Source organism: Cucumis melo, chromosome 7 (assembly GCF_025177605.1).
Source record: "Cucumis melo cultivar AY chromosome 7, USDA_Cmelo_AY_1.0, whole genome shotgun sequence".
NCBI classification, from domain to species: Eukaryota; Viridiplantae; Streptophyta; class Magnoliopsida; order Cucurbitales; family Cucurbitaceae; genus Cucumis; species Cucumis melo.
This window is the reverse complement of record NC_066863.1, coordinates 27,520,592-27,532,633: the sequence shown is the minus strand read 5'-3', so window position 1 is coordinate 27,532,633 and position 12,042 is coordinate 27,520,592. Positions and strand designations below refer to the sequence as shown.

The 12,042-nt window shown below is 35.8% G+C and overlaps 2 protein-coding genes and 1 long non-coding RNA gene across 4 annotated transcripts in view; 1 reads left to right on the top strand and 2 right to left on the bottom strand.

The window, feature by feature from the left end:
* LOC103494574 (uncharacterized) overlaps positions 1–3,538 on the bottom strand; it is a 32,332-nt gene extending 28,794 nt beyond the window's left edge. The window contains exons 1-4 of one of the 2 annotated variants that reach the window (XR_001763235.2): positions 2,179–3,538; positions 1,791–1,884; positions 1,073–1,137; positions 792–909 (exon numbers count right to left, since the gene is read on the bottom strand). This is a non-coding gene — a long non-coding RNA (uncharacterized LOC103494574). The remainder of the gene's footprint in view (positions 1–791; positions 910–1,072; positions 1,138–1,790; positions 1,885–2,178) is intronic. The other variant, XR_001763236.2, reaches the window with a different exon arrangement.
* A 789-nt stretch (positions 3,539–4,327) lies between these two features.
* LOC103494572 (BAG family molecular chaperone regulator 6-like) lies at positions 4,328–6,513 on the top strand. The gene is made up of 2 exons (XM_017046058.2): positions 4,328–5,631; positions 6,218–6,513. The coding sequence occupies exons 1-2, from the start codon at positions 4,476–4,478 to the stop codon at positions 6,250–6,252; spliced, it is 1,191 nt and encodes a 396-aa protein (XP_016901547.2). The 5' UTR covers positions 4,328–4,475; the 3' UTR covers positions 6,253–6,513.
* A 590-nt stretch (positions 6,514–7,103) lies between these two features.
* On the bottom strand, positions 7,104–10,215 carry LOC103494570 (uncharacterized). Its single transcript, XM_008455801.3, has 10 exons — positions 9,937–10,215; positions 9,765–9,836; positions 9,166–9,245; positions 8,481–8,580; positions 8,333–8,386; positions 8,162–8,239; positions 7,995–8,092; positions 7,848–7,905; positions 7,488–7,609; positions 7,104–7,392 (listed from the first exon to the last, which is right to left on the bottom strand). Exons 1-10 carry the CDS (start codon positions 10,162–10,164, stop codon positions 7,236–7,238), a joined length of 1,047 nt encoding a protein of 348 aa, XP_008454023.2. The 5' UTR covers positions 10,165–10,215; the 3' UTR covers positions 7,104–7,235.
* Between the last annotated feature and the right edge of the window lie 1,827 nt (positions 10,216–12,042).

Here is a 12,042-nt window from a genome sequence, read left to right as displayed (position 1 = left end):
AAATCTACATTTTAAACTAACTTGTGTCCAAATAAAAACTGATGGATGGTTTATTTTTCACACAAACCTTGAAAGTTCTTTTATCCAATCAGACACCATCTCCAAAATTCTCTTATCCTAGCTTATTTTTCTTCTATTCTACATTTTTTGTTATGCAGTTCCTCCCTGGAAAGGTTAATATTTTGTATTGCGTTAAAAGGAAATCATCACTTTTGATTGTGACCTAATGTTGGGTCTAGATCATCTCCTACGATCTTGTGAGAATCCTAAATCAGTGTGAAGCAGCTTCTTCTAGATCGTTTAACTTTAGCTTGGCCAAAGGGGATGAAGAAGAAACCACTTTATGATATTTTAGGACAAAAGAAACAGCAGAATTTTTAAAGGGATCGGTAGACCTTGGTGTAAGGTGTAACGCCTTGTTAGATCACACCTCTACATGGGAGGGTGTGTCAGGTGTGGAGTTTTTTAATTAATTGCCTTTTAGGTCATAATTTTTGTCTCCCCGTTCTTTCATTCGTTAGAATGAAAAGATGTAGTTTTATTCATTTCTAACTTATGAATAAAAGTTGCATTCAGTGCAATCGGTTATTGTAATTTAATCACTTACTCTTGAAACAGAAACATGATATCAATAGCACAAATAACATCAAAAAAGAAAGTCCAAGATATAATAAAAATTAAGCACGAGAACCTAACCTTATCAAGACCACAACACTCACAAAAATGTAATTGCAATTAGTACTATAGCCTGCACATATTGTGGATCGTGATGTCAATTGAAGATTTCTTACCTGTTGGAGTGTCGAAAGTAGCAACTGAACTTTATTATTTCCATCTATGTCCTCCATTTCCAACTGAAATTTTCACAACATAGCTACTCTCTGTCAGCAAAGATGTGATATGGATAATCTGAAACCATAGAAAGTGAACATGAACGGTTTTGATTGCTTGTTCTTCTAAGGAAAAAATTGCGTGTTAATAATTTTCACTATCATTCAATTCCCTAACCGAGTCAACATTTTTGCAACTAGGCAATGTGAAACAATTAGATTCACTAAATAATTTGGCGCACCTTCACCAGTTTTGCACTTCCAACTATTGTTATAAGAAATTCGAACAACTGAAAATCCAAGAAACCTGAAAAGAAAAATGTTTCAGTTATGAGCTAAATAAACTTGCACAAAGAGAAGGTAAACATACATGTGAAAACAAGGAAGGGAAAAGAGAGAATAAAAAAATATTGGATTCTACACCATCGAGAACAACTTTTGTGTATTCTTTCTAGAGATTTCTTTATATTTATTTACTTTCTTTTTTAGTATAGATCAAAAACCAAACCAGGTATGCAATTTTTCTCAGAGTAATCACACATGCACATTTTTATAGGCGCTCATGAAGAACAGTCACTTTAAAATGAAAACCGCCCCTCATGAAGAACAATCTCTTGATAGATGATAGTGAGAAGAACGGTATATATCAGTACTGACCAATTGATTCCCTAACCAAAAAACTATTTTAAACTTTAGAGTGAGCTTGGTATGGCATTCAGAATGGTTAAGAGCATGTTTAGCCAATTTTGAATACCAAAGCTTCATTAACCAAAAAACATGTTTGGCCATACACTTATACAATAGGCTAAGAGGATGTCTAGATATAGGTATGCATTTAATGGGATATAATCTAAAGCAACTTTCATCCCTTCAGTTATGGATATTAAAAATAGGAAGAAGATTGTCAACAAATCAAGCATATGCTAAAATTTAAAATAGAAGAATGGAGAAAGGAGATACCTTTCCCCCAACTTTCATCCCTTCAGTTATGGAGTACATTGCAATTACACACCACAGATAATATACCCTCCCCCAAGTCAACATCTTCTAACTTCTGCACAAGAAAATCAACATCTCCTAATTTCAGAAAAAAAAAATCAACAACAACGGTAAATCAAAATAAAAGGTATTGAGAGATAAATGGAACTCTGAGACTTTCCTAGGGTTTTCAGTATAAATTCATTCTACCATACAAAAAAACCTAATTCTGCAATTCCATGATGTTCTCAACTCAGATAGCAAAACAAAGACCAAATTAATCCATGTTTTAATTTCTTAATTGGCATTACAATAGTCAAATCAAATTGCAGAAAACAAACATAAGAGAATTTCAAAGAAAGAAACACACCAAATCCTCGTCAACTGGAGAATCGATAGTGGCGGCGATAGCTTGAAATGGCTCAATGAAATATTTCTGAGAAGGAGAGCCGAGCGCCAGGGTGAGGGAGGTACACAATGCAAACGAAGATCGGAGGGAGAGTCGAGATTCACAACAACGGTGAGGGAATTTCAAAGAAAAGATTCACAACGCAACGCAACGGAAAGGGCGAGTCGAGGGCGAGCGACAGTCGGAGACGATTGTGATCGAAAGATCGGAGATTGAGAGGTTTCTGAGAAGGAGAGACGGCCGGAGACTGAGAAGAAGAGCCGAGCACAAGGGTGAGGGAGATTCACAACGCAAACGACGATCGGAGGGAGAGTCGAGATTCACAACAACGGTGAGGGAATTTCAAAAGAAAAGATTCACAACGCAACGCAACGCAACGGAAAGGGCGAGTCGAGCGCGAGCGACGGTCGGAGACGATTGGGATCGAAAGATCGGAGATTGAGAGGCTTCTGAGAAGGAGAGACGACCGTAGACTGAGAAGGAGAGACGACCGTAGACTGAGAAGGAGAGCCGAGCACAAGGGTGAGGGAGATTCACAACGCAAACGACGATCGGAGGGAAAGTCGAGATTTACAACAACGGTGAGGGAATTTCGAAGAAAAGATTCATAACGCAACGCAATGGAAAGGGCGAGTCGAGCGCGAGCGACGGTCGGAGACGATTGGAGATCGAAAGATCGGAGATTGAGAGACTTCTGAGAAGGGGGCCGGAGACTGAGAAGGAGAGCCGAGCGCAAGGGTGAGGGAGATTCGCAACGCAAACGACGATCGGAGGGAAAGTCGAGATTCACAACAATGGTGAGGAAATTTCAAAGAAAAGATTCACAACGCAACGCAACGGAAATGGCGAGTCGAGCGCGAGCGACGGTCGGAAACGATTGGAGATCGAAAGATCGGAGATTGAGAGACTTCTGAGAAGGGGGCCGGAGACTGAGAAGGAGAGCCGAGCGCAAGGATGAGGGAGATTCACAACGCAAACGACGATCGGAGGGAGAGTCGAGATTCACAACAACGGTGAGGGTTTTTCAAAGAAAAGATTCACAACACAACGCAACAGTAAGGGACTTTTGAGAAGGAGAAATGGCCGGAGATTGAGAAGGAGAGACTTTTGAGAAGGAGTGAGATGAGACGCCGAGACGAGCGACGATCGGAGAGGGGGGCGTGAACTTTGAACTTGTGAAATTGAAATGTTAACGGTACAATATTTGGCATAATTTCATTAACGAGTCAAATGATAAGTGCACTTCGAAGAGATTGACATTAATGGAAGAACACTTATCAATGAGTGCACTCCCAATGCAATTAATGCACTCAATCGAATGAAACTGCCGTTACCAAAAAATAAAAGAATAAAAAGTAAAATAAAATGAATTCACAAACTATTTACCAATTAAAAATAAAACATTCCGTAGTTTGAAAAAAATAATCCGAATCTTTTATTAACCATGTAAATAGTTTGTCAATTTATTTTATTAAAAAAATTCTAAATCAACATTAATCAAAATTTATTTACTTAATTATATTAGATAACAATGAACATTTTACAACTATCAAACTCCTAAAAATGATATTTTAGATATTTCAAAAATTATATAAAAGGAACGTGACAATCTCGATTAATCACATTTCAACCATCTCTAAAAAGATGAAAAAAATAATTATAATGCTTCAAGTCAAAAACATATTCTAAAAGGACAAAATTGGAACAAATATTTTTCTTCGTATATACTTATATAAATTAAGATTTTTCATATTTTAGCGTAGATTTTCTTATATTTTGGTATAGCTCAAATAATAATTAGAGTCCACTAGAATTAAGGTTTTGGTATTTTTTAAAAAATAAATTTCATGAAAATAATAATTAGAATCTACTAAACAAATTAATATGTTAAATAAATAGTGAATAAAAGAATCCACAAATATCTTCTTTTTCTAGCGAATTCCAAATTGCGAAATAGGCAGCCACGTCATCTTAAATCGACAATTAGAATTTCTCTCCCCCAATTTTCCAAATCCACGTGGCAGAAGAAGATTCCAGAATCTGTCCCACGAATCTTCTATAAAGTCATCATCTCGAACTTTCTCGATTTTTCGAATCTTCTTCTCCAACCTTTCTTCATCTTCTTTCTCCTATATATAGCAATACTCCGTAACCCTTCGTCTTCATCTGAGAGATTTCAACTGCAGTTATCTTCAAGAGATAAATTCTTCTATTCACTCAACAAACAAACAAGTTTCTGTCTCTGAATCATCATATTAATGGAGCGTCCCCATCCCTTCTTCACAAATCACTGGAAATTCTTTGAACCTTCGAATCGTTATGTGCCGAGGGTGGCGGAAATTCCGGTATATCGACGTACGGTGCCGGTGGCTCCGAAGGTGGTTCCAGTTCCTGTCCGTTTTGTCGAATCCGAGAATATCAGAGTTGATTCGGCCACCAAAATCCAGAAGGTGTTCAGAGGTTTTCTGGTGCGGAAGAGCTTGAAGAAAGTTGTGGCGATTGAGAGAGAAGTGAATGAGATAGAGAGGAGGTTTGCGAATGAAGAGACGGTCGATTTGATTCGGAAGGATGATAAGGAGAGAATTAGGTTTGGCGAGATATTGATGAATTTGTTGTTTAGGTTGGATTCGGTGAAAGGCGTGGATTCTGGAATTAGGAGTTTCAGGAAAGCGGTGATCAAGAAGGCTATTGCATTACAGGAGAAGATCGACTCAATTGCAGCCGCGAATGAAGCTACTAATGTGATTGATGAGACTCTCGAACCCGTGACTGCTGAATGTGGTTCTGAAGGTGTTGATCCGAGTTCGGAAGGAACTCTGAATCTCAAGATTATAATTCCAGAGCATGAGGATGATAATTCTACTGCTGGTAACGGTAATTGCGAATCTGCTGATGATTGTGATGGTGAGAATGCCGATGGAGTAGAAGCGTCAAAACCTGGAGCAATTCCTGAGGAATCTAAAGCTTGTTCCTTGGAATCGAATGTTGATCCGGAAGTTCCTCAAGAATCAGAGCAAGGGAAGAACTCCCCAGAGAACGATGACACGGATCTTGAAGCGGCAATGAGTGAAGCTGAGAGTCAGACGGATTCATCAAACGACGATGGGGTTGCAGAATGTGGAGCTGTAGATGAAAGAGAGGGTGGTGCAAATGAAGAGGATGATAGCAGAATCAAAGGAAGAGAGGAGGATGGGAAGAGTAGAGAGCTTCTTGAAAGGATGATGATGGACAACAAAAGAATGATGGAGATGATGGCGCAGCTGTTTGAAAAGAATGAAAAGCAGTCACAATTGCTATGCTCACTGTCTCATAGGGTTGAGAGGTTAGAAAAGACACTTTTGTGTGAGATGCTGCGAAAGAAGAAGAGGAATAGTACAGATTGCTCTGAAAAATCCCCCAAAACAAAGAAAAGTGGTAAATGATTCTGTTATTATGAATAATTCTCCTGTGCTAAAGTTTGGATATGGAATTCTAAGTAATGTCATTGCATGTTCACTTGTTGCTTTTATTCTTGAGCTTTCGGCAGCTCTCCAATAACTTCTTTGGACCCTTTTAATGTATACAGCATAATTGTTTATGCTATTCAAAAACCGACTTGTGTAAATCTGTGCCATTGGAGGGAATGTAATGTGATTCATTCCAATCTAATTCTATCCCTTCTTCTTGTTTTTAGACATCATCCTTCTATTTTTTTCTGCCCTCGATTCTACACTTATTCCAACACCTTTAGAATGAATCCTGTTGTAAGTTACTGTTTAAATCTTTGGTTTTGTTTTCTAATGAGGGATGTTTCTTGTTCACCTTCTTCTAAGTAAATGATAGTATAATGTTTGCACTAAGTTAACTATATAGATAATGATATCTAGAAACTAGAATAGGTACGCAACATTCTAGTTTCACAACAGTAGTGAGATGAAACAAAAAATGGTATATCCTTTGTTCTAATAATGATTTCTTTAAACGAGGTCCTAAAGTTCTCTTGTTTCCTTATTTCTCATAGTTCTGGAAATACAAAATGGCTTCTTCAGCATATAGAAGATGATGATGATGTTCCTGTAAATGAAGTTTTGCGATGAGAAGTGCAACCGTGTTCTAGGTCTATAATGGTAGCAATTCTAGCAATACAAGTTTGGAGATGACATGAAGTGTATCGGTTATCAAACTAGTGTTTTATGTTCTATTCAAGAAGTTTGAAGCAATTATATTGTTTTTCAATTGTTTCTTTTTTGTGATTTGTAATACATTTTGGGTTTTTTTTTCTTTTACAATATGAATATAAAATTTGAGTTTTCTTTCTGCTTTGGGAGGTTATTGAAAAGTAATATGAATATGGATTGAATTTTGCGACATTTGTGTTTCTTTTGATATTAGTCAAGAGAGCTTCTTGCTCTTCCTGTTGTGGGGGAATTTATGTAGCTTTCTCCGACTTTTATGCTTCTTTTAAGATTAGTCAGGAAAGCTTCTTGTTGTGGAGGAAGTTATATGATTCTTTCTCCTATCTTCTAGTTTCAACCATATTGTCATTTATATGTTCGATTTTCAATCAACATGTACCATCTGTTTATGTAGCTATTGGTCAAAAAGCATCTTTAAATCTTAAGCCACAATACTCAGATCTTATTTCAGATCTTATTTCACGGGTTTGGGGTCGTAACAACTGAGAACCAGGTTAATACCTCCAAAGGAGTTCCATACCAGCAAATCAAAGATTTAGGCCACATCGGTTTAAGTGGGTGTAATTTTATTTGTCTATCACTTGCAATGAATTTCAATGGAAAATGTAATTGGATTGTTCTTTTAAATGTTTACCTAGAGTGAGATAGTTTAACGTGTTTATTCAAACATTTTACAAACTGAAAAGTGAGACGACCCGAAGCAAGTTTCGGTTATCAAAAAATCAATAACCATTTTTATAGATAAAATATAGACTTCAAGATTGCTAAAATGGGGTTGAAGGATTTTTACGTGGCAAACACAAATGTAGTACAACTCTGCTCTATTCGGAACTAAAACATAGATTAAGAAGATATCCATCGACTTTGGAACAGATGAGCCACAGTTTTGCCTTTAATCCACTCCAACTCGCCAGAAGAAAGAGATATTTCATTGGCTATTAATGTTACTGCATCAATTGCTCCGTTATATCCGCATTCAAGAACAACGAATGGGAAGTCGCTGTAACAAACTCAACATGTTCGAATTATTATTATACTCTTAAGTATATCTTCATGTTCAAATCAGACTTTAACCGGGGGAACTGAAACCAATACCTTCCCCACATGATGCGGTTTGCTCCAAAGCTTGAGACAATCTGAGAGAGGAGGCGGGTCAAATCCAAGTACGGAAATGGCCTTCTTGAGACCCTAAATAGTGCACTGAATTTCACATATATCTGCCACAAATAGAAATATACATACGATAATTTAGAATGACTCAAAGATAAATATTTCCCCTATATTGTAACAGTATCATGATTTGCAAGGGATGTGCTTTGTTAGCAAAGTTAGTACTTTTCAGTTTTCAACATGTATTATTGTTATCTGAATTAACATTCCAACCTTGAAGTGGATGTCGAAGACTCAATTCGACGTATGGAATACTTATCTAAAGACTTTTTACTTCACTTTTACCTGGGGAAAACTTGCTAGCTCCAAAAGGTGAGACAGTGCAAGACTATCTTCTTCATTTCTGCACAGGGTCGTTAAAATGCAACATGGATTTTAACGAACAAATCACCAAAACAAATAGAAACACCAAGTTTGTTTCTGTTGACTTACTCTGGGGGTTTGCAAAAACCCAAGTGATCAAGCAGTACAGTGGTTGAAGGGAACTCTGTACAAAGCTCTTTTATCTCTTCGACATGAAGGCTTAGCCCCTGAAAGGGTTTACCCTAGTCATATCTAAATTACTGATAGGAAGCCTATTAGGGTACATTTGAAACTACCTTCATGCACATGAAACCCACAGGAATCCCAAGTTTTCCTGCTGTAGAGAATAATGCTTTCCCCACCTCATTTGTCATCTGCAAATATCATTACACGTGTTAGGAAAACATATTGAAGTGAAAGTAGGAAGTAGATCAGAGCAATCTGGATTCAAAATATCACACAGCAACCTTTTGACCTGACGGCCATAAGTATGGATTAAAGCGAACAGCGGAGTATCCATCCTATAAGAACAAAGAGAGTACATCGAAATCACTTTGCTGAGTTAGGATAGCAGTATGTGTTGTTTTGTCGGAGAACTAGCCAAAAGTCAAAAACCTTTGTTACAAGATGTTCGAGCTGCTGAATTCCACTTCCATCTTTGGCTGGATTTGCTAGGCAACACCCAACGAATTTGTTTGGATATTTATTTATTACACTGTCCATAGAAGATTTGGAATGAAGATGTACTTTGGGATGTCACATCAGTATAGTTTCCTAAACCATGAGAACATTTATTCCCAAATAGAGAGACTATCAGATGAGTTTAAGATTCACTTAGTGCGATTTTAAAATAGATCACTGGAAGTATCTTTTGGAGAAACAAGTACTAAGCACCAAAGTGGTTTTAGTTATATATAGGATTTTGAGAAATTCAACTACCATGTAAACTCTAAAAGTTACTCGAAAGTATTCTTCCTTATTCCGAAGGACAATCCTGTTTTGAAGTGTTTTTCTTTATTCCAAAGTAAGATGATCGAGTTTGAGATGATTTTGGAGAAGTTACAAAACTGCTTCTTTTATGATCATTCTTAGAAACCAATATATTTATGTCCAAAAGTAAATGCATTCACCAAATTAGGTTAACATCATGAACTATTAGGATTCATGCTTAGACACTTCTAAATGTAATGTGCAAGCTTATCCTAATTGAAATAGAAACATCATTTTGCATCGTGATTCAAGGCATGTGGCATATCCTGAACATCTAACATGCTTATGATTAATAGCTCTCAGGCCTGACCTGGTCACATAAGAGTGATCAAATTTGTGGTTGATTGGCTGGACAATAAGTGCACCATCTACTCCTGCTTCTTCCATAGACTGATAAGGGAGAGTAAATGTTACAGTTTGTTTTTAAATATAGCTTCCTTATGGTAAACCAAAAAAAATTGGAACTCTACCAAACTAACAAACTATTTGGATGATTGTCGAAAATGGTGATTACTTAATATGGGTCAGGAGTAAATCTTGGAATTTAACACTTGGGTTGGATTAACTGAAAGTATGGACTGTAGTTACCCTAAATTGGACCACCGTCCTGTTCATCATCATTGTCATAGATATATATCGTATAAGTGGCTCCCAGCATTGAAATCTCAGTTGACCTTTGTTAGATATACCATGAAAACTGCCTTCTTCATAACTCCACAATAAGCATAACATAATTTTATCTGTTCAGTCGAAACCCTTTTGATATTACTTTTAGTTTTACCCAGGAGGGCCTCATATGAAATGCTATTATTTGCTTATATATCATTAATTTCCCTTACATCTATGACTATGTTCGCATTCCAGAAGATGGGTCAGTGCCTAAATTAGAGAATTAAATTGAAGGGATACCTGAAGCAAGAAATCAACATGCCCAGTCAAGGTGGGTTCTTGGCCTGGAAAGTAAGGGTATTTTGCAGCAGCCTAAGAGCGACGAGTGAGTCAGGATTTGATGCTTATACAACAAAAAATTGGAGGGATTTTGACATTATTGTTGACTAAAGAATGAACGATCTGATTTTACCTCTTCAGGAGATGCCCAGACGTGGAGATGTGAATCGATGACTTTGCCATAAGAAGAAGATGAAGAAGATGAAGAAGAAGAAGCCATTTTGAGCTTGAAACTAGGGTTAGTGTTGATGGATTGAGATGCAAATATTGTTGCGGAAGATGGGAATGGCAACGAGGGGAAATGAAGAGAGGGAAGAGAAGAAGGGAGTGAAAGAAGTTTGAGCCTCGCCGCCACTACCATTTTAGATAATGGTACGTAACGGTGTAGGGGCGCATGCCACGCGGGGTTGTTTTAAAGGTTCTTTGGTAAGGACATTGCTTCCACCCAATCTATTTAGTTCTAATGTTTTAAAAAGCTTATAGATTTAGTACTTTTTAAATTTTGATTTAGTTCCTATATGATAATATATTATTATTTTACTTTAAAATTTGAATTTTTATTTCAATTTGATCATTTTATTTCAAAATTTTACATTTTAACCTCAATCTTTTTTATTAATACTTACTTTCAAATATCCATAAAAATGTCTAATCAATAATTAGAACCCAAAATTAAAAATATTTCGATTTCTTAAATCTTATTTTATCAAAATCATTCATAAAATGTTGTCAAACATTTGAAAATATTTGGAATGAAATTAAATATTAAATTGATTTTGAGAGTTTAAATATGTGTTTTGGAACGATTCTGACCTTGCTAAAGTTACTCTCAAGGTTTCAAACATATTAATAATATTTCAAACATGGTCATAATAAAGATGATTTTGGGTGGTTCCAAGATGGTCTTAGAGGTTTTCTTATTTGTATTTGTTTTAAATTCTATGACTTGTGAAGACTCTCGAAAGAATAGCATTTTAGACCCTACGTTAGCTATATTGATAGGATTGAAAAATTATTATTCACTCGTTGTTGAAATAGGTTCATTAGCTTGTCACTTTGAACGATCTTAACTAGGAACTCTCAAAACTCAATAACTTGATAGATCTGATTTTGAAGAAATTTGAAGATTTTTGCTCTTGTCAGCTAAGGTTATCGTTTAGTATCTTCCACTCTTTTAGATGATGAGAGGTGTATCTTTCTAAATAGAAAACTGTTAGCTATATCAGCATAGATTGTATAGTCCCAATAGTGAAAATTTCAAGAAAACAAATATCCAGTTGGTTAATGAACTCAATTATATAATAGTTCAAGATAAATCCACTAGGATTCTTTTTTCTTTATCATTTCAGGTGTCCTGCCCATGTGGAAAAATCTATGTATAGATTTTTCTAAAAATTTAATCAATATTTAGTTTTTGGTCATTATGGTTAATTAGTTGATATTGTTAATCTAATAGGTCACATACATTTATTTTTATTTTTGGTAAGATTCCCAGTTGATTATTAGTATTTAGCAACAAAGGGTTTAAATGAAGTTCCCATTTGCATATGGTCGTTGGATGCCACTTTAGGAGAGTTGTTATTGAGCATTTTTTGGGCTTTGGGAGTGAGTTGAGGAGAGCCATCTCTTTGGGCTTTGGGGGTAATGTTGGACACTGCTTTTGAGTTTGGAAGGCTTTAGTGTGTGTTTGGTTGTATTTTTGGAGTTTGTATTTTTGGACTTTAGGTAGGTGCCAATAAAGGTTTCTATTTCATTGAGCGTAAACGGAATGGCTCACGAGCTTACACTTCATGTTTGTTAATGTCTTTTCTTAATGATTTTGCTTGAAGAAGATTTCTTGTAATTGTTAGATGTCGATTCCCACTTTTGTTAAATTTTTGAATTTCTTTTGTATCAGTAAAAAAATGTACTCAAAACTACTCGTTTTATTCGTCAAGATTAGTTCAATATTTAATTTTTTTACTTTTGGATGCAATTTTCATACTAGTAAAGTTGATTTTGAATGATTACTTAAGCAAAATTCGTTGATTAGACATTTGTTTTATTTTTGAATATGCGTGCATTATGGTTTCATAACTTTTTTCTTCTTTTCATTTTTCTTTTTCATTTATGAACTTTGATGTTATTTGAAAACATTGTTATCATCCAACTTATTTAGAATCGTAAGTACTAAATATATTTATAGGTTTATAACCAATTTGCTTTTGTAGATTTAGTTTTTTTTTTCTTTTTTTACTTA